General features: G+C 44.5%; 1 protein-coding gene across 1 annotated transcript in view; it reads right to left on the reverse strand.

The window, feature by feature from the left end:
* wdr45 (WD repeat domain 45) overlaps positions 1–26,626 on the reverse strand; it is a 71,039-nt gene that overhangs the window by 40,347 nt on the left and 4,066 nt on the right. Inside the window, exons 4-7 of the mRNA XM_084046121.1 lie at positions 26,168–26,272; positions 25,333–25,438; positions 10,865–10,959; positions 7,960–8,039 (exon numbers count right to left, since the gene is read on the reverse strand). Coding sequence (XP_083902247.1) covers positions 7,960–8,039; positions 10,865–10,959; positions 25,333–25,438; positions 26,168–26,272 — 386 coding nt within the window. The remainder of the gene's footprint in view (positions 1–7,959; positions 8,040–10,864; positions 10,960–25,332; positions 25,439–26,167; positions 26,273–26,626) is intronic.

Genomic DNA, 26,626 nt, shown 5'->3' on the forward strand with positions numbered 1-26,626 from the left:
AGTGTGTCTGACCTGCATGAGACATACAACTACTTAGGTCATAGATTTAACATAGCTGGAGAATGGACAGAACAGGTTGATAGGTTGCATCACCTGTTCTGTCCATTCCTCTCCAAGTAGGCACTTTCCTAACACCACCCACTTTTCACTTGATGAAGTAGAGTCTGTTCTGCACAGCCTACCAAACGACAGACAGGGCTAGTGGCATAGACGGGGTAACTTATGAAAGTCTTAAGACCGCACAGTCATGTGAAAAAATAACATCTATTTTCAATGAAAGCCTTAACCCATTAAGACCTGAGGCGATTCTTAAAAATGTTTTTTTGAAAACAATCCAAAAAAAAAACATTTCAAGATTTTTCAAAAATAGCAGATCTACAAGCTCATAGCGCGGCACTCGGTGCCGCGCTATGAGCTTGTAGATCTGCTATTTTTGAATAGCCAAAGAAATCTAAAGTGACACAGATGCGTTCCGGGTCTTAACACATTGACCGCCAGAGGTTAATCTCATAATGTACTCACCAGTGCCAACGTTTTATTGTTGTTTTTTGTTTTTTTCACGTCCTCATAGACCCTGTTAAAATCCTTAAAATTGAGCCGTGCACTGTTTGTAAACATCGCAGACATCTGCATGCTTCTACCACTAAAGACCGCGTGTCAAACGGTGCCTCCATGTTGTAGTTAGAACGATTTATGTTAAACAGTGATCGACGAGGAGAAGAAATAAACAAGGAGAAAATTGAGTTTCAGTTTCGTCATTAGAACGAGGGCTGACGGCATCGGCAAAACCGGAATCCCTAATAAGGGCTTTCCGGTGGTGTTACAATGAAACGGTCCGTGTAGAAAATTGAAAAAAAAGTTGTTGTTTTTTTTAAAAAAAGGAAAAAGCACCACGGCCCGTAGGCTACGGGACCGGCGCTTTACAGTTGGATTTATCGCCCCGTAGGCTGCGGGCCCGGCGGGTAGACTGTTAATAGGTTAAGACCTGGTCATGTGAAAAAATAACATCTATTTTCAATGTCTGCCTGGACAATAAGAGAGTGCCCGAGTCCTGGAAAGGAGCCATGATTCACCGTATCCCCAAAAAAAGACAATGTACCTGATGATCCACCAACATGGAGGGACATTTCTCTGCTCCCCACCATCTACAAAGTGTTCATGAAATGTCTCCTGTCTCGTGTGCTTCCCTGGCTGATAGACAATGACATCTTGTCATCAAAACAGAAGACGTACATCAACAGACAAGGGATGAACGAGCATGTATTTTGTCTTATTAAAACTGGGATCGATGATTTCAAACACGAGTCTGGCAAATTCTATTCTGTCTTCCTGGACTTTCGCGATGCTTTTGGTACTCTGACCCATAATGTCATGATAAATTCCCTAGAGAAAATACAACTACCCCAGGTGTTTATCGACATTATTAAGGATGTGTATGAAACGTCACACATACAGGTAATATGTGGAAAACAACTCACAGACCCAAATTCCTCTCCAAGTAGGCATTGAAACAGGCTGCCCATGGAGTGCCATTAACTTTGTTCTTGCCACCAATGAGTGGATAAAGTGGTTGTGTGATTGTGCCCCCACCCAATGGCCCTCATTTATCAACGATAATGGGCGTACGGTGAGATCACCGCACTTTTCGGCATTTATCAATATATCCTGACGTGGGCTTTATCCTACGGTACTCTGAGATCTCACGTCTGGTCGAGACCAGTTGTGGACGTTGGCTGCACCCGTTTATTCCATTCTAGATTTGCGGAGCAGCATTGTCTGACTGTCTGAGAGGCATCTAGACACATATATCCACTCCAAAATGTATATCTACACTAATAAATAATCGCTGTGAAAATATAACATTTTATAAAGTAATTTAAACAAACTGCTTTTGCTTTAACAGTCATTCAGACAAGATTGTAGATCTGGCTACATTGAAAATATATTTTGAAAATAGCAGATCTACAAGCTCACAACGCGTCGCGATGCGACGCGTTGTGAGCTTGTAGATCTGCTATTTTCAAAATATACAGCGCTTCTGCAGGTGCAACGGCGCTGCTGTTATATTTTCATGGCCACCGGGAGATCAGACATTTAACCCATGGTTCAACACACAGTCACCAGCCTTCATTCATTAATGTTCTCTCCAGGCTATCTCTCATTAATGCGGAGCGGGACGGGACTCGCCCATCCGACGGTCCGAGCCTCACTGGGAAATGGGAATAGCCAACATGAGGGCTTTATTTTAGTGTAACTCGAACGCACACTGCTCGGTATGGGTTAAATACATTAATATACAAACGTATTCCTTGATGTGATTGGTATCATAATAAGTCATTCATGTAGGCTACAAGCCTACGTGACAACCGCTACGGTACGGATAACATGAAAAACACAGCTGAGCGGCCGTGTGTGTGTGTGTGTGTGTGTGTGTGTGTGTGTGTGTGTGTGTGTGAGAGAGAGAGAGGGGGGCGTGTGCGTGTGCGTGTGCGTGTGCGTGTGTGGCGAGGCGAGCGAGGGAAGCTATTTCTTATTGGCTTTTCATGTCTTTGGTCGTATTCTGGTTTGTCTTCATGTGGTAAAATCGGGGCGTTTTGAGAATATATAAGGGCGTGTTATTTAAATGACGCTCGGTTTCAGCGTGACATTTATCAACGCTGGGACCAAGTGTACGCTCGGATCAGCTGTGTAGGATGCGTTGTTGATAAATGTGACTTCGACGTTGGTGTACGGCCGAATATATGGAAAAATATACGGCGGTTAATACGCTGCGTTGATAAATGAGGGCCAATGTGTTTTCCCCAAACCCCGTCCAGGGTTAAGCGGACGACGTACAGCTAGCATCTCGGGAAGAGAGTGTTATTAAGAATATATGCTCTCTAGAACAGACGCATTTCTAGACTGGTCCGGTTTAGAGGCCAAACACTCTAAGCGTGCTGTTCTTTACCAGAGACGTAGTGGGGGCAGCCGCTGGTATAAATCTAAGACTGACCTGAAAGAGTCCTGAGTTTACCATCAACTCAGAAGCGATTAGTGTGTCTGACCTGCATGAGACATACAACTACTTAGGTCATAGATTTAACATAGCTGGAGAATGGACAGAACAGGTTGATAGGTTGCATCACCTGTTCTGTCCATTCCTCTCCAAGTAGGCACTTTCCTAACACCACCCACTTTTCACTTGATGAAGTAGAGTCTGTTCTGCACAGCCTACCAAACGACAGACAGGGCTAGTGGCATAGACGGGGTAACTTATGAAAGTCTTAAGACCGCACAGTCATGTGAAAAAATAACATCTATTTTCAATGAAAGCCTTAACCCATTAAGACCTGAGGCGATTCTTAAAAATGTTTTTTTGAAAACAATCCAAAAAAAAAACATTTCAAGATTTTTCAAAAATAGCAGATCTACAAGCTCATAGCGCGGCACTCGGTGCCGCGCTATGAGCTTGTAGATCTGCTATTTTTGAATAGCCAAAGAAATCTAAAGTGACACAGATGCGTTCCGGGTCTTAACACATTGACCGCCAGAGGTTAATCTCATAATGTACTCACCAGTGCCAACGTTTTATTGTTGTTTTTTGTTTTTTTCACGTCCTCATAGACCCTGTTAAAATCCTTAAAATTGAGCCGTGCACTGTTTGTAAACATCGCAGACATCTGCATGCTTCTACCACTAAAGACCGCGTGTCAAACGGTGCCTCCATGTTGTAGTTAGAACGATTTATGTTAAACAGTGATCGACGAGGAGAAGAAATAAACAAGGAGAAAATTGAGTTTCAGTTTCGTCATTAGAACGAGGGCTGACGGCATCGGCAAAACCGGAATCCCTAATAAGGGCTTTCCGGTGGTGTTACAATGAAACGGTCCGTGTAGAAAATTGAAAAAAAAGTTGTTGTTTTTTTAAAAAAAAGGAAAAAGCACCACGGCCCGTAGGCTACGGGACCGGCGCTTTACAGTTGGATTTATCGCCCCGTAGGCTGCGGGCCCGGCGGGTAGACTGTTAATAGGTTAAGACCTGGTCATGTGAAAAAATAACATCTATTTTCAATGTCTGCCTGGACAATAAGAGAGTGCCCGAGTCCTGGAAAGGAGCCATGATTCACCGTATCCCCAAAAAAAGACAATGTACCTGATGATCCACCAACATGGAGGGACATTTCTCTGCTCCCCACCATCTACAAAGTGTTCATGAAATGTCTCCTGTCTCGTGTGCTTCCCTGGCTGATAGACAATGACATCTTGTCATCAAAACAGAAGACGTACATCAACAGACAAGGGATGAACGAGCATGTATTTTGTCTTATTAAAACTGGGATCGATGATTTCAAACACGAGTCTGGCAAATTCTATTCTGTCTTCCTGGACTTTCGCGATGCGTTTGGTACTCTGACCCATAATGTCATGATAAACTCCCTAGAGAAAATACAACTACCCCAGGTGTTTATCGACATTATTAAGGATGTGTATGAAACGTCACACATACAGGTAATATGTGGAAAACAACTCACAGACCCAAATTCCTCTCCAAGTAGGCATTGAAACAGGCTGCCCATGGAGTGCCATTAACTTTGTTCTTGCCACCAATGAGTGGATAAAGTGGTTGTGTGATTGTGCCCCCACCCAATGGCCCTCATTTATCAACGATAATGGGCGTACGGTGAGATCACCGCACTTTTCGGCATTTATCAATATATCCTGACGTGGGCTTTATCCTACGGTACGCTGAGATCTCACGTCTGGTCGAGACCAGTTGTGGACGTTGGCTGCACCCGTTTATTCCATTCTAGATTTGCGGAGCAGCATTGTCTGACTGTCTGAGAGGCATCTAGACACATATATCCACTCCAAAATGTATATCTACACTAATAAATAATCGCTGTGAAAATATAACATTTTATAAAGTAATTTAAACAAACTGCTTTTGCTTTAACAGTCATTCAGACAAGATTGTAGATCTGGCTACATTGAAAATATATTTTGAAAATAGCAGATCTGCAAGCTCACAACGCGTCGCGATGCGACGCGTTGTGAGCTTGTAGATCTGCTATTTTCAAAATATACAGCGCTTCTGCAGGTGCAACGGCGCTGCTGTTATATTTTCATGGCCACCGGGAGATCAGACATTTAACCCATGGTTCAACACACAGTCACCAGCCTTCATTCATTAATGTTCTCTCCAGGCTATCTCTCATTAATGCGGAGCGGGACGGGACTCGCCCATCCGACGGTCCGAGCCTCACTGGGAAATGGGAATAGCCTACATGACGGCTTTATTTTAGTGTAACTCGAACGCACACTGCTCGGTATGGGTTAAATACATTAATATACAAACGTATTCCTTGATGTGATTGGTATCATAATAAGTCATTCATGTAGACTACACGCCTACGTGACAACCGCTACGGTACGGATAACATGAAAAACACAGCTGAGCGGCCGTGTGTGTGTGTGTGTGTGTGTGTGTGTGTGTGTGTGAGAGAGAGAGAGGGGGGCGTGTGCGTGTGCGTGTGCGTGTGTGGCGAGGCGAGCGAGGGAAGCTATTTCTTATTGGCTTTTCATGTCTTTGGTCGTATTCTGGTTTGTCTTCATGTCGTAAAATCGGGGCGTTTTGAGAATATATAAGGGCGTGTTATTTAAATGACGCTCGGTTTCAGCGTGACATTTATCAACGCTGGGACCAAGTGTACGCTGGGATCAGCTGTGTAGGATGCGTTGTTGATAAATGTGACTTCGACGTTGGTGTACGGCCGAATATATGGAAAAATATACGGCGGTTAATACGCTGCGTTGATAAATGAGGGCCAATGTGTTTTCCCCACACCCCGTCCAGGGTTAAGCGGACGACGTACAGCTAGCATCTCGGGAAGAGAGTGTTATTAAGAATATATGCTCTCTAGAACAGACGCATTTCTAGACTGCTCCGGTTTAGAGGCCAAACACTCTAAGCGTGCTGTTCTTTACCAGAGACGTAGTGGGGGCAACCGCTGGTATAAATCTAAGACTGACCTGAAAGAGTCCTGAGTTTACCATCAACTCAGAAGCGATTAGTGTGTCTGACCTGCATGAGACATACAACTACTTAGGTCATAGATTTAACATAGCTGGAGAATGGACAGAACAGGTTGACAGGTTGCATCACGACTGAGTTTATAGCCAGGCTGCTGAACCTGATTGATGCTTCACCACTGCCACTGCTAATGAAGCTGGAGGCCATCAGGCAGGTTGTCCCGTCCAGAACTCAACATCTCTTCTCCAACGTTCACCTAGCATGCAAACGGGGGGGGGGGGGGGGGGGCGAGAAAAAAAGGACGCTCTGATTTTAAATTCCGCCGTTTTTTTTTCTCACGCTGTCAGGTAAAGCCCCCAAGGTTGGTGCCCTGTGCTGCTGCGCTGATTTTATCCGCCAGATTGGGACGTTCACGGCATATTTTGCACCATTACGGTGCGTTCATCATCGGTGACGAGTGCCTCTAACAGCCGCTGCTGGCTGCGTGCACGCAGCGAGGCGATGCGAGGCGATGCGAGGCGAGGCGACGCGAGGCGACGCGAGGCATACAATCACGTGCAGCATGCGTCCTCTACCCCTGTGCCTAATGGCTGTACATGGGGCCGATGGGTGCTTTAGAGTGATTGTGTGAGTGTAGCTTCAGGAAGTAAATTCCTAGCCTCGATCTCCAAGCTTTTATTTTTTAGTTTTGCTAAAAAATAAAAGCTTGGAAATTCCTGTCCCAGCTGTTGGTGCGCAAAAGCGCCTTGCGTCGTCTGATGTGGTGCGCATTTTTTATTTTGGGTGCACATGCGCACCAGTTATGTGCACCCCTGATTATTACCAACCGTAGGATCTCAGTAAGGGTTACAATACTGTTATTGATAAAGAACATCATTTATCACCAGTTAATGCACGGAGGAACCTTGTAATGTTACAACAGCAGAAACAACAACAACAACACTGGACTGGTTTAAAACTACAAGGAAAGCTAGCTTGCCTTCCTACTGCAGATCACACCGTCTCTCACACGATATTAAAACATTATGCAGTTGATGAGGATATAATCACCTTTACAGTCAAAGCCAGATTACAGATCCTTCCAACCAGACTCAATCTTTCTCTGTGGTTTCCTCCTCATTGTCTGCTCCATGACCACACTCCACTTACTGAAACTCTGTCACACATTATGAACGGCTGCCATGTATATAAGGGAATGTACATTGCTGGGCATGACAGAATTGTTGACCTATTATTAGCTAAGGACATAAATTCAATGTTTCATCATCTGACAAAATGTATAAGCACTCCTGTGTTTCAACTGCCATGTTCATGCTCAATAATGAAAATGATGCCTTTTCAGATGTCACAGCTAATACACCAGATGTTGTTGTTGTTGTTGATGAGGACAGTAGAGAAGAGACCATTTTAGAAGTGGCATGTACATTTGATCACAGTCTGGAAGAGGCATTCCTTACCAAGGTGCTTAACCCATTAAGGCCTGGAACTTTGTCATTTTTAGATTTGAGCTAAAAAGCATTATTTTACACTTTTGGCTATTCAAAAATAGCAGATCTACAAGCTCGTAGCGCGGCACCGAGTGCCGCGCTACGAGCTTGTAGATCTGCTATTTATGAAAAATCGTGAAAATGTGTGCAAATCTTTGAATATATATATTTATTTTTAAAGCGAACATTTTTTAACTCAAATCTTTGCTTCTGGGGGGTCCTCTGGAGCAAAATATTTTGATGGGGGTCCGCAGCCAAATACATATAATTTTTTTGACATGAAAAAGATTGAGCACCACTAATATAGAAACATAGGTTTTTCAGAAAACTGTTGGGATTTAGGAGACATGTAGAATCGGCTTCAGGTCTCAATGGGTTAAATGTGTGTGTGTGTGTGTGTGTGTGTGTGTGTGTGTGTGTGTGTGTGTGTGTGTGTGTGCGCGTGTGTGTGCGTATAACTTACAACCAGTTGCAGACTGCCACACTTATGACCAGGAAACACCAGCAGCTGTTTCTCCAGACTGGGACACAGGTCACACAACCCTGGGATAAAGAATGAGAAAAACACAGTCATTTATGTGAAGCTAAGAACGCTGATCTATATGAAGTCTGAAGACATGTATCAGTCCTGTGTCATTGTAAGATCAGTCTGGTGTCCAGCTATAGACGGATTTCCGCGCGACGTCATCACAGAGCAGAATGCGCAATCTGCTCATGCCCGGGTGGAAGGCGCGTTCGAAAACACAGCCCTGAGCGGCAGTGAGCGCACTGGCCAATACAAACTAATAGGCGAGTGTGCTCCGGTGCGTCATTTCCAAACGCACCCATAGGCTTCCCCCTCCTCTGCGCGGTCATATTCCTCTCATGTTTACTAACAGGAAACCCGTCTATTGACAGGGTCCCCACGCATTTTTAGCAATGCATTTCCAAAACTTTTCCAGAATATTTAGCCCAATTTCCAGGCCTATAAAACAATCATTCAGCGCAATAATGTGTCTCTTACTCCTATGTACAATGCCCAAAGATAGGCAGAGTAGCAAAAATAAAGCATAGAATGTAGAATAGTACAATTTCATTCAACATTTCGTGCAAAATTAGGGCATAGCTCACTGGAAGACTCGTTATGGCATCCGTATGACTTATTTTTTTTAAATAATATTGCTTTGCATTTGCCCCATTTATGGATTTAAAAGTAATGAAGGGTGCAAGGGCGTTTTAAATTACACTTTTGTTGTTGGTTTTCCTATGTTTTTCCTATTAAGTTAATTTCAACAAGAGGATACTGTCAGACACAAGGAGGGATGAACATAATTATGCAAAACAAATCAAGAGTTACTTTGCAGATATATATTATTAAATTATAAAACATACATTAACCACTTTAGCCCAATTGTATACATAGGCTACCGATCTACAAGCTCACAATGCATCACCATGCGTTGTGAGCTTATAGATCTGCTACCTATTTTCAAACATTTTAGTAGCCTACTTTTACTTTAGGTACTTTAAGTATATTTGTATATTTTGATGCCAATACTTTTGTACTTTTACTGAACATTGGCCTTTTACTTGTTGTAACAAAGTAGCCCATTTCTTCCCATGTTTGCTACTTTTACTAAAGTAAATTATGATATCTGACTACTTCTTCCACCACTGAATAGCGGAGCTTTTTTCACTCACTGTAGCCTACTGTTTGATGGTGGTCGTTTGGACTTTATAGGCTATAAATAAAATATGAAGTAATGAGGGTCTCACTATAGGCCTAGCCTCCTGTGTTCAGAACAATCCTCAAATATGAAGAACAAAGTGATGTGCAGTATAGCTGATGTGTTGTCCGTCCACTATAGGTATTTGAAAATCCAAGTTCCTCCACCTTTATAAAACGTCTGACAATAAAAAATAATAGCCTATACTATAGATGTATATCCAACAGGCACAAAGCACTATTTTTTTTTCACTCTAAAACAAAGCAGTTTGCAGATCTCAACCAGGTCCACAATGGAAAAAGTTCCTTTAGGGTTTTTTTGTGTTATCCTTTTAACAACCACTGTAAAATCCTACCTCTGTACCGTTTACAAATCTGTTAATAAAGTATTTAATCAATAAATAAAACACAATAAAAAGTGTTTGGGGGCGGGGCACAGCCGCGAAACCTCACTCAAATAGAGACCCTGCGAGCGACAATAGGAGGGGTGGACGACGTCGTTGCACGGTTCGTTGTCGCTCGCGGTAGGTCAGGACGGTCTCATTCAAAAACATGTATTTTAATGAGATTTCATCGCCTCGCTCAAATAGAGACCCTGCGAGCGACAATAGGAGGGGTGGACGACGTCGTTGCACGGTTCGTTGTCGCTCGCGGTAGGTCAGGACGGTCTCATTCAAAAACATGTATTTTAATGAGATTTCATCGCCCGCTCGCGTCGCGTCGCATCGCTGGCAGTGCGGATGGGGTGTTACACAGCCCGTTCGGCGAAAAACTACTTATGTTACATATTTCGTGCAATGTTATACATGTTTATCCTTATCCTTATGAAAATGTTTTGTATTCAAAAAAATCAATAGCCAAAAACAATGCAGAGCCAAATATTTTTCCAGGACCCTTGATAAATTCCAGGACCTTTGATCAATTCCAAACATTTTCCAGTACTGGATTTTTTTAAATTTTATTTCAAAATATTTCCAGGAATTTCATGACGGTGGGGACCCTGTATAGAGCATCGAAGTCTGACGCAATGTACTGTACGCATTCTACCTGGGTCGTGGTTCCCCCCCCCCCCCCCATTCTGAATTCCCATAGATGTGTTTAATAACAGACTTATTTAAATAATTAGGACTGTGTTCTAAAAATAAACAAATGATCCCGGCGGTTTGACTCTTATGGATATGAAGCATCAACTGACGGTGAGAAAACCATAATGTTACTTCCTCTGAATTAGTTACATTTTCACCAGAAACAGACTGTATGAAATATAAGTGACTGACTATCATAAACGATACAGAACCTCCTCCCTGACAATATCACAGAGACAGTTTGTTTATTTTTGGACCACAATTCTTATATGAGACGATTCTAAGATGACCCAATGTTATTCTCCATAGAGACATGACTTCTACGACCCAGAGGATGAACCAGTGACGTCAGGACTTCTGTGCTCTATAGGCCTGTCACCATTATGTCATTTCACTTGACCATTAATTGTCGCTAGAATAATTGTGATCAACGATTTCATTGTGTTTCTGTTGTTGATCGTTGGAACATTATGAACAGAAAGTACATGTCGTTTTGAGCTGGTAGATCTGCTACTTTTACTTTTGTGAAAACAATGTAAAAGCCTGAACGAGGCAGATGTTCACAGGTTCTTCTCTACCTTTGGGGTTGTCTCTGGTGTCAAACTCAAACAGTTTGGCGGGGTTGTCAGGGAAACTGTACACGTAGATCCTGTTCTTCAAAACGATGACGATCCTGGAAAATATGTTTTTAAAAAAAAAGACAAGATATGTTGCAGAAAATATTACTTTCCTATGGCTGTATCCCTGCATACACTTTGACTTATCACACTCCACCTCAGAAATGAACATTTCTCAAACTTTCTATCAGGCTGACTCAGAATCAAGGAGGTCCATTATAAACAGTAATGGACTCGAATGCTCTCGTACTGTGAGGACGCTTTTGCTGCTCGCTCTGCCCTATGCTTACATTCCTCTGCTGATATCCGTGTTTTTTATTTTTATTTTTTCCCCTGAGAAACCACGAATGGATCCTGGATATTTATAAACCCATGGGACTCTATTTCTTCTATAGATACAAGCCATATTTCAATATACTATTTTTTTACCTATTTGTCGACCTCCAGTGACTGGGTGCGTGGCATATAGGCAAAGCTAATTAGCATCAGGTCAAAGATGTACTTTGAAATCACACAGTATCTTTGGTTGAAATTATATAAAAGGCTATTTTTTACAATATGTATCTGTGGAATCAAAGAAAATGAAATTCCTCAACTCCTCCTACATTCCAAGTGCTTGTCAGGATGGGTTCAAATATGATTATTGGGGGGGGGGGGGTCACCAGTTCATATATGATTATTTTGGGGGATCCCCAGTTCAAATATGATTATAATTATAATTATTTTGGGGAACTACTGCTTTAGCCCATTGAGACCTGAAGCCGATTCTACATGTCTCCTAAATCTCAACAGTTTTCTGAAAAACCTATGTTTCTATATCAGTGGTGCTCAATCTTTTTCATGTCAAGGACCCCCAAAATGATATGTATTTGGCCGCGGACCCCCATCAAAATATTTTGTTCCAGGGACCCCCAGAAACAAAGATTTGAGTTAAAAACGGTTCGCTTTAAAAAATATATATATTCAAAGATTTGCACACATTTTCACGATTTTTCAAAAATAGCAGATCTACAAGCTCATAGCGCGGCACTCGGTGCCGCGCTATGAGCTTGTATATCTGCTATTTTTGAATAGCCCAAAGTGTAAAATAAGGCTTTTTTTTAGCTCAAATCTAAAAATGACACTGTTCCAGGTCTTAATGGGTTAAGATAAAGTTAGTCTCGCGTTACCAGACTGTTGCCTCCCACAGTTTTCAAAAGTTTCCGGTCATACAGTCTGGGACTCGGAAGCTCTGATCATGATTAGAATATAAACCGGATATGAAGCCTCCTCTCTCCACTTCCGTTTCGTCTTTACAGTCGCGCAAATGTATCCTAATATAAATACTAATCATCTAAGTCTACATAGCTTGCTGCTTAGCAGAAAAGGAAATTAAAAAGTAAATGTAAAGATATTTTAAGATATATTTTCGTGAACGGAAGTGCCCGTTTCCTCTCTCGGATTTTGTGAGGTGTAGTTCCAGACTCTATATAGCATTGGTTCTCAGAGGGGGTTCCAGGGGGTCCCCAGCTAAATGATGGATAGTTAGGAACCAAATGGACCCTTATGGGCCTGTAACTCTGAGAGTGTACAAATGGAACCAAATGGACCCGTTAGGGTCCATTTGGTTCCATTTGTACACTCTCAGAGTTAAGATAACATTGATTTTACAATATAAATCGGGGTCTCGGAGATAGAGATGCCATTAAACGGGGGTCCGTGCAGTAATGCATGTCAAACTGGGGGTCCTTGAAATTGAAATGGTTGACAATCACTGCTAGAGCCGTAAAAAAAATCTCTTATGGGGGGTCCTTTCAATCTTTCTTTTCAAATGGGGGTCCGCGGGCTAATAAGTGTCAATTTGGGGGTCCTTGACATGAAAACGTTTGAGAACCACTGCTATATAGCATTCAGAGATTGTGGAATAGTTGTCTGGCTACGCGAGACTAGGATGAAGTCCCAGAACCAGACATTTGTCAGGAACCCGATCATTTCAACGGTGTAATAAAGTCAACCATGCGATGGACAGATGTCCTGTTGTACATGACAGCTGCGTGGTCTGACTAAACATTGGTCATCATTTATAGATCTACAAAATATTGACATCAGAGCCATTAGCGTCAGTGGCGTGCACAGTGTCATGGTTGGGCTAAGATATGGCCTTGTCATTCCGCGGCCTTTGTTGACCCCGCGGCAGCTGGGTGACCTTGCCAAGCAACGCGCTCTTCTGAAGAAGAGGAACAAGCGCGGGGGGCGTCAACGTAGGCGTTGGAACGCCAATCAACTCACTGTTGCTGTGGACACTAACTCTGCTCCTTGATGCCAGCCGTCACACCACGGCCACAACTTCCTCTTTCTCAATGACTTGCTAAAAACTGTACTTTTCGCTCACATGACCTAAATGGCCATGGCAACAGCTGAAATGTTTTAACTGGTAGAAGGAAAAACCATATTAGGTTTTTCCTATTGAAATAATCTAACCAGCACCATATAAGGTTTAGCTACTGAAATGATCTAACCCGGAGGGAGGCGATCCCATATTTGGTGTGTCGGATGGAGCCAAAATTGTATAAATACTGCTGTATATCTCTGTTCTGGGGGGGTTGGGTAGAGAAGCTTGTGTGAGGTGTCACTTGTTTGTGCCTTTTACTGGGCGACGGACATAGCCTTGCGCGGAACTTCTCCCATTTGTAGCTCTCTCTGATTAGTTCCTTTTGGCGGCCACACTGCAACGAGGTTGCGGGGAGCGATAGTGAATTCTGCTGTATTCGACTGGGACCTTGGCATTGCCCATAATCTGGTTGAATAAACAGAGAATTTTGTCAGCTCCTAGCATTACCGATTGCTTGGACGCCTAATCTTAGGTAGCCTTTAGTTCGCAGGAATTGAGGAATATTATCCCGATTTAACATTCAAACAAGAATTCATGGCATTGCCCGTATCTTGGTTGAATTAAGTTGAATTTGGGGATATTTTTCTGCCTGTGCCAGGCACCTTAGATTTAGGAAATGAGGAGATAGAGCTTAGGGGTCTGTTGTCTGTCTTATCAGAAATTCTGCCTTTTCATACATATATTTGTATTTTTGCTAAAAGCCTGTATTAGCTTGAGTGTTAAATAAAAACCCTTTTCTATGAGAGAAGTTTTAAGAGGATTTCTTCATACGAGCCGTTTGATCTTATCAGCGGACACTTGGGTGAGTGACAAAATATGCAACAGAGGTTACTATAAATAGAAATAGGCATTTTAGAGTGTGTTCTCAGTGCAGAGAGGTTAATAGTTTCACAGCTACATTTGGTCTGAAGACTTCTCGGCGCGCTATCTGGGGTGCAACGGCACTGCTACACTTATTGGGTTTAAATTCATAGGGTTTATAGGTTTTGCTGAAACTATCGAGGGTAGTAGAAATTAGGAGTGTTTTAATTTCTTCTATTTTCGTCAGGCCATTACATGGCGCCCGAACAGGGACATGAGATTGACTGCTCATGTTAAACTGAACGCTGGACTTATATTAATGGACATCAGAGAGACCGCTGATGTTAAAAGTTAATTCTGTCCAAAATAGTAGTGTACACTAATACTTGGAGTTAGACATTTGGAGAGACCGCCAAATGCCATAACTATTAAGACTCTGAATGAGTCTAGTTGAACCAGTGATTCCAGTTCAAAATTATTTTCCGTGAAATTTTGTTAGATGTAGAACGCCCACACGTTTCACATCTTTGAGTTAAATTTTCACAACTTCTCCCGTGAGGCCTTCCTATACTCACGTAAAAATTGTTTCCTGATCCGCGAGAGATCTCTCTATATTTGTAATGTAACGCAGAATGAGATCTACAAAACGCTCGTAAAAGCGGGGCAAAAAGCTATTGCCAGTTTTAAACCGTGAAGGACGAGAATAGAGAAACCGGATTCAAATAGGATAGAAACCTGTTTAAAATTATTGTCGCCAAAGATATAGATATTTGATTATAATTTAATACAAATTTGAATTATTATCTTATCCCATAAAACATTTTTGATCAAAAGGTTTTGTTTTGCGAAATTCTAATTACAATAAGTTTGGATTTTACAAATAAGAATAAATCTACAATAATTCTGTTTGCTTACATTTGGATAAAAAATAAGTTGCCCATCATAAATGGCTGATCTTGTCCCAGACCCGGATGACTCCTTTAGTGGAGTTTCTGAGGGCGCCCAGTCAGTTTTTCAAGGTCACGAGGGCTTCGAGGAAGACGCCGTGATTGTTGAGGACCTTGCTGAGGCAGAGGTTGACGAGAACTGGCCAGGCGGTCATATTCACAATGACCCGCCGGCATATGATGAGGTACCCCCCGAAATTATGGATGAAGATCCTTGTCCGGTCCGCCCCAAGGAGGAACCCACTCGTGCGCATGATAGGCGGGCAAATGACGGCAGTGGCTCTTATGAACAGCTCTTTCGACCTGTCCAGCCCGCCCCATGCTCTGCCCCGGTGGAACGCCATGACCGCATAGCTAGGATTGAGCAGGAACGGCAGGTCCACCGGATGCGCGCTGAGGCCCAACGGGTTCACAATGAAAATAGGTCCCACTGTTATGAGCTGAGCAGGCACCGTGATCCAATAATTGTAGCGCTTCCGCCTAAGGGCCTGGGTTCTCAAAAGGATATTTATGTTCCGGGGACCAGATTAGTTGGTCTCCAGGGACGAGTAGAGGCTGTTCCTGGACCTCTGATCACGTGCCATGGTGCAGACCTTCGGGAATGCCCTGCACATGAGGCGGAGGTACGGAGACACGGCGGTCCCAGTCTTATCCAAGCCCGTAGAAAAGCCATGAGGGGCAGAGTTCTGTGTGATGGACAACGGTTAGAGACCATACCAGGTGATCTCACCGATTTTTCACGTATTGTGCATCTGTGCTTGTCCTCCAGAACTATGTCTGACACTGACCCACCGATATCTGAGTTGGCTGAAAGACTTAAGACAGCTGTGAAACGTGAAGCTTTAAGTTTGACTTCAAATGGGGAACAAACTTTGGTGCTAAGGGCGCGTTTCCAAAATCAGCGCTATCAGGGGTTGTCCCTCAAATACATGCTCAAGGCAGTTGCATTAGCGCTGCATGACATGCCTAATTTGGGAGAAGACACCAATCTGATTGTACTGGTTGATAAGGGCAGGGCGGAGGACCAGCTCCTAAGGGCATTAAAAGCCATTCAAACACATGGCTCGCCCGAGGGGAGGGAACCTAGCCCACGCCCGGGAAAACGCGAAGCCCGGAAGCCTAGAGATCGGAGAGAGGTGAGGAGGGCATTGACCCCTCATCCCTCGCCAGAATCCAGATCTCGGCGCCAGTGGCAAGCACCAGATCCCGCTGTGGAACGCTGTCTTAGGTTTGACGATCATTCTCCCGTGCGAGGTGAGGTAGAAGGAGAACATAATTCTCCTCCCCCCATCGCTCCGGTAAAGAGAATGACAGCCGCTGGCCAAAATGCCAGATCCCAAACTCAGAACATTAGAATGGTGGATGTCAAGCGTCTCCCTTTTGAGCCGGGAGCAACACAATATACCACGGACACGGGTCTCAGCTGGTCCCCTCATGTTATCGGAGCAACCCAGAAAACAGACTGGGAACACCCTAGAGAGGGCCAGGATCAACTCATTGCGGACTGGTACCCGGTCACCCCAAGAGAAGCTTACGATATTGAGTCCGCGCCTACAGCGCAGGCGATCCTGAGTTTACCCCGAGTGCCCGCTCCTTGGAAGTGTGCCTATATGACCGCAGGTTATGACCTGTTGAGGGAAAGGGCTGTTGAGCGTGATCGAGCGGTAAGGAGAGTTACAGGGTCTGTACCGGGATTGGCGGATGGGACTGGCCACCCCATTCGGAATCCTAGTCCAACCTTTGGTACTCCCATGAGATCTTTGACTCCAAGGACCCGCATGGATGTGATGGAGGCTAGGAATCAACCTAGCCCGTCCGGTCCGGTGGGTTTGGAGTCTAGGTCCCATTACATGCTACGATCCGCGTCGACGGTTTTCCCTCCAGTGCCCGAGTACATAAATACTGCCATGAGCACACTTCAGCCTACAGATTTTAGAGAGCTGGAAGCATATCTGCCCATTAGAAGTCCAAATGAAAGCATTACAGATTATGTCACCAGGTGTGCAACAAAATTGCCAAAATCTATGCTTGACTCTCAGGTCGCAGCAGCCTATTTTAACATCAAACTAGACGCAGCAATTCCTGAGGGATTCACCCCATGGAGTGTCTTGAGTCTATGGGCGGCGGCACCGGGTGAGAACCGAGCAGAATTGGTAAGAAATGAAATCGTTCACAAAATAAGGAAGGAACAAATGCCACTGTCACAAGCCATGACCCTATTGGAGCAGCAGTGCCCAGGGGACATTATGACTCAGGAACAACTCCTGTTGTCCATCCCTGGTGGGTCGCACTTAGCGGCTAGCTGGAACCTCCTGGGCCCCATTGAACGGCGAAATGCTACCATAAACTATGACCGTCTTGCCCGAATCATTGCGAAGAAAAAACAAACAGAGCGCGGTGAAGCCCAAAAACCTCAGGAACAAAAAATAAAGCAGTCAAAGGCCCGTCCTGAGCAAGACAGGGAGGAAGGCGAGGTTAAAAATAAACCTAGCCGCCCCCAGACTCGCTCACAGACGGGAAACTCCAAAGGCTCCTTCGGGGACCAAAAACACCCCAAACAGGCTCACAAGGGGAAGATGGAGGGCCAACAGAGGCCCCCGCCCCGGCCAAAAGAGAAAGCCGATCCTTACCCTTTTATAAACAAAGAGGAATACAGCCGGTTAGGACCGGAGCAGAGACAAGAGATGTACCAAAAACAACAGGAGTGGAAACAGAGAAACCAGAGCCAGCAGCAGAATTAGAACGGCCAATATTAACCCTATTAGCAAATAAAACCATTGAGCAGGACGGGGAGTTGAAGGCCATGCTCGGTGGTGAACTATATGTTGTTGATACTGGACCTCCGACACGGAATTAGAGCACCTATCGGTCCTTGAGGAAATCTTGTTAAGACTTGCTCAATCAGGATTGAAAGTGAGCTTGAAAAAGTGCGAGATGGGACAGTATAGACTAACATTTCTTGGTTTTGATATCACCCCAGAGGGGAAGACTGTCCCTAGAGAATATTTAGATGGTATTGCTGCTAGCTCGCCCCCGGGAACTCTAGGGGAGTTAGCGTCCTTTTTAGGGAAAGGGGAAGAGGTTTCTAATCACACTCCTGGTTATGCACTCTGTTCGGCTCCCCTACATAAATGGAAAGGTTGGTTCCTCAAAAAGGGTTGTACTGAGGCTTTCTCTATGCCCACTGAAATGGTGGAAGCCTGGCACGAGTTGAGAAGGGTTGTGCTGACTGCTAAGCATAAAAAATAATAATAATAATAAAAAAAAAATAAAAAAAAAATAAAAACGTGCTTGTTCCTGTCAAAAGCTTATTTGGACACCGACCTCAAGTACGGCGAGGAAGAGAGGGCGTTAGCACTCCTTTTCCCCCACTCCCCGCTCTTAAGATCATGAATATGGGCATTTATCCTGAAACGGGGAAATAAGGTGGTAAGGTCCCGTTCAGGTTACATAAAGGGTTCGGCCCAGACGTCAGAAGTGTGTTCGATTCTGGAAGGAATTATGGCCTCAAACAAAACCAAATGCAAAGCCTTGATGATAGTTACAGACAGTGACTATTGTTTCAGAGGTGGAAATAAGGAGCTAGATGTATGGGATGGTCGGGGCTATATCAATGTCAAGGGTCAAGAGTTGGCTCAGGGCAATCTTTGGCGACTCATTTTATTTTAAAATTCAGCCCAATACTGAGGATGACACATTCACTGCAAATGGCAACTGTGAGGTGGATGCGTTGGCTCAGGATCGGTCTGACAGGTTTAAGATACAGCATGTTGCGGTATTGACTCCTGCCGAGTGGCAGGAGGAAGGAGGGACCATAGCGGTTCCAGAGAGTGAGGAATGGAATCTCCTTACTCAGGTCCACACAGGACTAGGGCATGTGGGTGCCCGGCGTGTAAAAATATTTCTTGATGAGAATAATATCAGAACAAAGTCTCCCATTAAAACAGTCTCAAAAGATCAAAAAGGCTTGCGAGAGGTGCGCGGCTGCGGGAGGTTTTAAGAAAACCCGTACGGTAGACCGGGTTATTGTTTGCGAAGAAATAGGTAAACATTTCAGTGCAGATATAGCCGGACCGTTGTGCGAGAGAACTAAGGCAGGTAACAGGTATTTTCTGGTAACGGCAGACAACAGATCTAGTTGGAGACAAGGACCGGACGTCCATAAAGGGAGTGGTTTGTATGCGACCATCGGTCGAGGATCTGGGTCCACTGCCGGGAGCAATTCCCAGGACCAGGGTGACTATAGTTGAACCTGCACGGGTCAGATCCTCGGCTTTGGCGTGGTTTGCAAAACTGCGGTCTGGGGCTCCATTTGTTTATTTATAGTTAAAATAATGTCGGTCCTGTCTCTGGTCTGCAGGTGACGAGAGAGGGATGGAGCCGGAGGTGACGGAGGTTAGCGTCCTAGAGGATGCCCTCACCCCGGTTTCGGCGTCACCTGACACTAAAAGACTGAGTTGGAAGCACAAGGTTCGAAAGAATACGGGTGCAATGCCGTTAGTTGCATGCCGTTAGCTTTCCTGACCTGATCGTTGTTTTTGTGGTCTAAAACAAATAGACAAAAATGACCTAAAAACAGCGTGTGATTTATTCTGTGCAATTAATGCTACCGGCTTTTAGCTAAATGGTTCCGATTGTGACTCAAATTGGTGGACTGTTTCCCAACTTAGATTTTGGGATAACATGGCATACAATTGGAAGACACACCGTACCATGTTAAATGAAACTCACTTGATTCAGTTGTTCTCCTACTGGGAAAAGGCACCGACACGAAATGTGACGTGTGCTCGGTTCATCACACGAAACAAGTGGATGATTCCCAGTGGGAGTGATTATGCTGACTGGACAAAGTGGACATGGAAGCAAATTGCACTTTTAGGCAGAGTAAGGGGATCTGGGTTACGGGGGAAATGGACCTAGTGAGTCGAGAGTCTGAGTGGCAAAATTATACAGCCGCACGAGACTTGACGACCTTTGAGTTCTATCCCCGAAATCCAGACGGACACCGTTTGCAATTAGTACATTTTTATTTGGTGCCAATGTAAATTTTGATCCGGAACCGGTAGAGAAAATGCAGGTGCCCGAGAGGCTCCACCATAAAATAATGGCAGGAGAAATGACGTAAAATTCGTGTTCTGTGGACCCATGTGAGGGCAAGGTTGAATGTCACCGGCCTTATACCACTGATAAATGGTTTAACTGGACGTTGTTCAAAACCTCTATTGATTATCATCTGTCCAGTTACCCACCTGGGTTGCCATGGTTGAAAATGTTAAATTTGCCCTTGATTTTAATAGGCCTGTTTATACTGCTGGGTCTCTTACAAACAGCAGGTTTACTGGGGACATTGTTAAAAGGGTTGCAACACATATTCAGGGGTTTAGGGAAGTTGCTATGTTGCACTCTCCGAGAGTAAGAAGAAAAAAAATAAAGAAGTAACTAAAGAGGGCGAGTTTGCCTGTGAGGTGTGATGCTGTACCATATGTATATATATATATACATGGGGCAGCATCATTAAGAGACACTTCAAGCAAATTACTGCACTTGGTGGTGACTGATAGAAGAATCATAGGCGACCATGAACGGTGACCACTCAACCACATTTGACTATGACACAGCTGCGATGACCCAAGACACGGGGAATGCGCTGGTGCGTGTGGTTTCCTGTTCAAAGAGAGCTTTCGAGTGCTATTCTGGTAGACTCATTGTGTGGCACGGTAACTATTGCCTGTGCCCTGATGAGTTAATCATTATGGCCTTAATACTGTTTACAGTAGTTCTGCCTAAGAAACGATGCGATCGTGTACACTTTTGGCTATTGCTATTTCTGGGGTGTTGTTTGACAATCCTCAGAATGATAATGTGTGAACGATCGCTCGGTCTGGGGCTTATTTGGGTTGGTATGGGAAGTCTAGACACCCATCTTAAATGGTGGACACCAACTTTGTATGTCATAGCCCTGTGCCTGCTGGTGGGACAAATGGTGCATGTATATTTCCATTGTGTTGCCTGGCTGCTGGCTATGATGGTGGGCGAGGCCCTGCTTATGGATGCACTACTGGCTTACCTAGCCGTGCTGGTGTTATCTCTAAGACCGGGGCCTCGTAAGAGGGAAATGGTGCGGGCCACTGTCGTATATTGGTTAATAACAGCCCTAATGATAGTACTCAAGATTCTGAGCCTTTTTGATCTGATTTCTGCTCTTATCCCCCTGCTAACAGAGGGCTTAGTTTTAGCCTTTTTAAAAGGGAGGCAGACCAGAGTCGGAAAGGTGATCATGTGCAGCCATGACAGGATTGTGGCCCGTGACCAAGCTCATGGATAATAAAAATTAAAAGAATTATGATATACATATAAACTATATATGTATCAAATAAAAATAAAAAAAACATTATACGGTAATAGAATAAAATAGATTATCATTTGTTTCCTGTTACAGGGTCCAGCAGTTCGGGAGTTAACTCTTTTGACTCCGGACTCAGACTCAGTCATTTGGGTCATGTCAAGTCCAAACCCAAGTCCAAACCCAAGTCCAAACCCAAGTCCTAACCCAAGTCCTAACCCGAATCCTGGCCAACATTCAATTGAGGAAGATATTGTAAGCAGGAGGACCCCAATTCCGGTCCCGGCTGAACCCATGATTTTATATACCCCTGATGGGGGTTCCCTTTCCGAAAGTCAGTTGAAAGAGGGCCCGCGGGTATGACTGAAAGCAGCTTGGGGGAGTGTAGGTGAAATTCCCCCAGGGTCTGTGATGTTCCATCCCAAGGGTCATGAGGTGAATGGATAGCGGGCTCAACCTTGTGGGCACAACATTCATACGAACCCCGCTTTCGGGACGATGGTGAGTGGGACATGCCACAGGGAGCTGCACCTGTCACTGTCGTGATTTATGACCATCCAGAAGGGTCCTGGTGCATGCTGTGGTGTACTCCCCAGGATCAGGAAGCTGAGATGATGTGCTTGGTGGCCCTGACTCCTCGCCTGGAAACCCAGTTCCATGTGAGGAAGCTTTGTGGAGTTACCTTCCTGGGGCATCCGGAGGGGCCTGACTACAACGTGGAGAGGTTCAGGGACGGGGCCGAGGTTCTGCCAAGGCCAAGAGAGGGTGTCATGGTTGGGCTAAGATATGGCCTTGTCATTCCGCGGCCTTTGTTGACCCCGCGGCAGCTGGGTGACCTTGCCAAGCAACGCGCTCTTCTGAAGAAGAGGAACAAGCGCGGGGGGCGTCAACGTAGGCGTTGGAACGCCAATCAACTCACTGTTGCTGTGGACACTAACTCTGCTCCTTGATGCCAGCCGTCACACCACGGCCACAACTTCCTCTTTCTCAATGACTTGCTAAAAACTGTACTTTTCGCTCACATGACCTAAATGGCCATGGCAACAGCTGAAATGTTTTAACTGGTAGAAGGAAAAACCATATTAGGTTTTTCCTATTGAAATAATCTAACCAGCACCATATAAGGTTTAGCTACTGAAATGATCTAACCCGGAGGGAGGCGATCCCATATTTGGTGTGTCGGATGGAGCCAAAATTGTATAAATACTGCTGTATATCTCTGTTCTGGGGGGGTTGGGTAGAGAAGCTTGTGTGAGGTGTCACTTGTTTGTGCCTTTTACTGGGCGACGGACATAGCCTTGCGCGGAACTTCTCCCATTTGTAGCTCTCTCTGATTAGTTCCTTTTGGCGGCCACACTGCAACGAGGTTGCGGGGAGCGATAGTGAATTCTGCTGTATTCGACTGGGACCTTGGCATTGCCCATAATCTGGTTGAATAAACAGAGAATTTTGTCAGCTCCTAGCATTACCGATTGCTTGGACGCCTAATCTTAGGTAGCCTTTAGTTCGCAGGAATTGAGGAATATTATCCCGATTTAACATTCAAACAAGAATTCATGGCATTGCCCGTATCTTGGTTGAATTAAGTTGAATTTGGGGATATTTTTCTGCCTGTGCCAGGCACCTTAGATTTAGGAAATGAGGAGATAGAGCTTAGGGGTCTGTTGTCTGTCTTATCAGAAATTCTGCCTTTTCATACATATATTTGTATTTTTGCTAAAAGCCTGTATTAGCTTGAGTGTTAAATAAAAACCCTTTTCTATGAGAGAAGTTTTAAGAGGATTTCTTCATACGAGCCGTTTGATCTTATCAGCGGACACTTGGGTGAGCGACAAAATATGCAACAGAGGTTACTATAAATAGAAATAGGCATTTTAGAGTGTGTTCTCAGTGCAGAGAGGTTAATAGTTTCACAGCTACATTTGGTCTGAAGACTTCTCGGCGCGCTATCTGGGGTGCAACGGCACTGCTACACTTATTGGGTTTAAATTCATAGGGTTTATAGGTTTTGCTGAAACTATCGAGGGTAGTAGAAATTAGGAGTGTTTTAATTTCTTCTATTTTCGTCAGGCCATTACAACAGACATTTTGAGGGGCAGGTGCTCAAGTAAATTATACTTTTTTTTGTTGACTTGGTCTGCTCTTTTTTCCCTCTACACCTATACCTCTTTGCCAAAAATAGCCGATCTACAAGCCCACAACGCCTCGCAGCGCGAGGCGTTGTGGGCTTGTAGATCTGCTATTTTTGGCTAAAGTTCTCCTCAGAAAAAAGGGATGCTAGGAGTGGTTATGGTAAAAAGAAAAATCACATAAAGAATTGGCGGACCCCCTGTAGTAACTCTGAGGACCCCCTAGGGGTCCCGGACCCCCTGTTGAAGACCCCTGCTGTAAACTGGAAAAAAAAGGGCACTTCTGGTCAAGAGGGCAAAGGGGCAGGTGCTCCAGCGCCACCTAGAGTCTATCTGTGCACGTCCCTGATTAGCGTGGGACCAGGCACTCAGTCCTGTTTACCTGCTACTCTTTCTTCTCTTTCATTATGTGTTCTATGCCTGTACCTTAAACCAGAAAGCAGGGGTCTTTAACAGGGGGTCCTCAGAGTTACTACAGGTGTGTGTGTGTGGGGGGGGGGGGGGGGGGACCACTTGAGCCCTGGCATCCCTATTCTGAGGGGAACATTAGCCAACAGAAATAGCCGATCTACAAGCTCACAACACCTCGCAGATCGGCTATTTTCTTTCCCGGCGAAGAGGTTTGGCGTAGATGGAAAGAAGAAGCGGGTCAAGTACAGCCAAAGAAGGTCAAGTTTACTGTAAGTATTGAGGGTGGTTAAATGTCGGAAATAAACGAAACAAAAATAATAACAATTTGTGATAGTTTGTGATAACACTTATGATACTTAGTCAATGAAGCCATCTATGAAATCTATGAGTACGTTTAAATGGATATTTCTACTTTCAAATAAAATAAACATAAAATAATATATATAAACAATAAATGAAAAAAAGTCATGGGAAAATCCCGGCCATGACTTTTTTAGTACAAAAAAAGGGTTTGTTTTATTTGAAAGAGAAATATCCCAATCTGCAACTCGACCACTCCGGTCTGCCACCTCGGGGCGACTGATTCCCTCGCCCCTCAACGGCCCTTCTGGTCGATCGACACCGTCACGACTTTTTTCTGTTCTGGCCCCACAGTGGTGGAATGAACTTCCCACTGATGTCAGGACAGCAGAGTCACTGATGTCAGGACAGCAGAGTCACTGATGTCAGGACAGCAGAGTCACTGATGTCAGGACAGCAGAGTCACTGATGTCAGGACAGCAGAGACACTGATGTCAGGACAGCAGAGTCACTGATGTCAGGACAGCAGAGTCACTGATGTCAGGACAGCAGAGTCACTGATGTCAGGACAGCAGAGTCACTGATGTCAGGACAGCAGAGTCACTGATGTCAGGACAGCAGAGACACTGATGTCAGGACAGCAGAGTCACTGATGTCAGGACAGCAGAGTCACTGATGTCAGGACAGCAGAGTCACTGATGTCAGGACAGCAGAGTCACTGATGTCAGGACAGCAGAGTCACTGATGTCAGGACAGCAGAGTCACTGCCCATCTTTCGCCACAGGCTGAAAACCCACCTCTTTGCCTGGCCTACTTGTTGTTAACTAGTTGTAGGAACTATTGTTGTATCGTTGTATTGGATCTATTAGCTCGTGCTCATTTGATTTGGCTATTTTATCTCATGTGTTTATGAAAGTAGGTAGCTGATATATTGCACTTTTACCTTAGCGCTAGGTATACTCTTGGTTGCTTGTTTTTACAGGAAATGCATTTAAGACTTCTGGTGATTAGTAGTTTGGTTCCCTACCTATGTTGAATGCACTTATTGTAAGTCGCTTTGGATAACGACAAAACGTTGACGCCCTGCGCTGCCATAAATCACTGTAGGCATTCAGATGATCACTCACTTGTCGTGCCTCATGCGGACGGCCAGGACAGACTTGGTGAAGGTGAACTCCAGCACCAGCTTGTCCTTGGGGTCCCGCGCCTCTCGAGCGTCGTCCCAGATCAGCACTGAAAGGACACGCAGCAGGTTGTTACATTTTTAACTGCCATCTGTGCTTCTGGGGGGGTCCCTGGAACAACATATTTTCAGATGGGGGTCCCTGGAACAACATATTTTCAGATGGGGGTCCCGTGGCCAAATACATATAATTTTGGGGGTCCTTGACATGTAAAAGTTGTAGCACCACTGATATAGAAACATACTGTTAGGATTTAGAAAATATTTTTAGATGTATTTGGGCCGCGGACCCCCATCTCAAAATGTGTTGTTCCAGGGACCCCCATCTCAAAATGTGTTGTTCCAGGGACCCCCATCTCAAAATGTTTTGTTCCAGGGACCCCCAAGAAGCAAAGATCGGAGTTAAAAATGTTCGCTTTAAAAAATATATAGATATTCAAAGATTTGCACACATTTTAACGATTTTTCAAAATAGCAGCTGATCTACAAGCTCATATGAGCTTGTATATATTTTTTTGTATATCTGCTATTTTTGTATTATCTGCTATGAGCTTGTAGATCTGCTATTTTCGAACAGCAAAACGTTTCATGAATGTGTCCGGAAACGCATCTTGTGTCACTTTAAGATTTCTTTGGCTATATCAAAAAAAAATAGCAGATCTACAAGCTCATAGCGCGGCACCGAGTGCCGCGCTATGAGCTTGTAGATCTGCTATTTTTTTTGACAGGAAACAGGAAACAGGAAGAAGGATTCCAGGTGAATAAAAAAAGAGACTCACTAGAAATGTCAGAGAATTTGGGGTTGACTCCTCCCCCTACCACAGCCAGGAGGTTGGAGCGATGCAGCATGGAGCACAGTGCTACACTACCCACCTGTTCATGATCTACACACACACACACACACACACACACACACACACACACACACAGGGTTAGTAATAAATCGGTAAAATCAGGCAAAAAATAATAATTAATAAAACCGAAATAAAGACACCAAAAACTGGGGGAAAAACGAACCCAACCCAAGTCCAGAACCGCGTAAAAATTTTGCGCGCGCGCACGGGGGGTCCTCATGAGGCGCACATACCCTGACCTAAAAGGTCTTCCCGCGGCTATGCAATATGAACACACACACACACACACACACACACACACACACACACACACACACACACACACACACACACACACACACACACACACACACACACACACACACACACACACACACACACACA

The sequence above is a fragment of the Gymnoscopelus microlampas genome, assembly GCF_963454915.1.
Source record: "Gymnoscopelus microlampas genome assembly, chromosome: 21".
Lineage (NCBI taxonomy): Eukaryota > Metazoa > Chordata > Actinopteri > Myctophiformes > Myctophidae > Gymnoscopelus > Gymnoscopelus microlampas.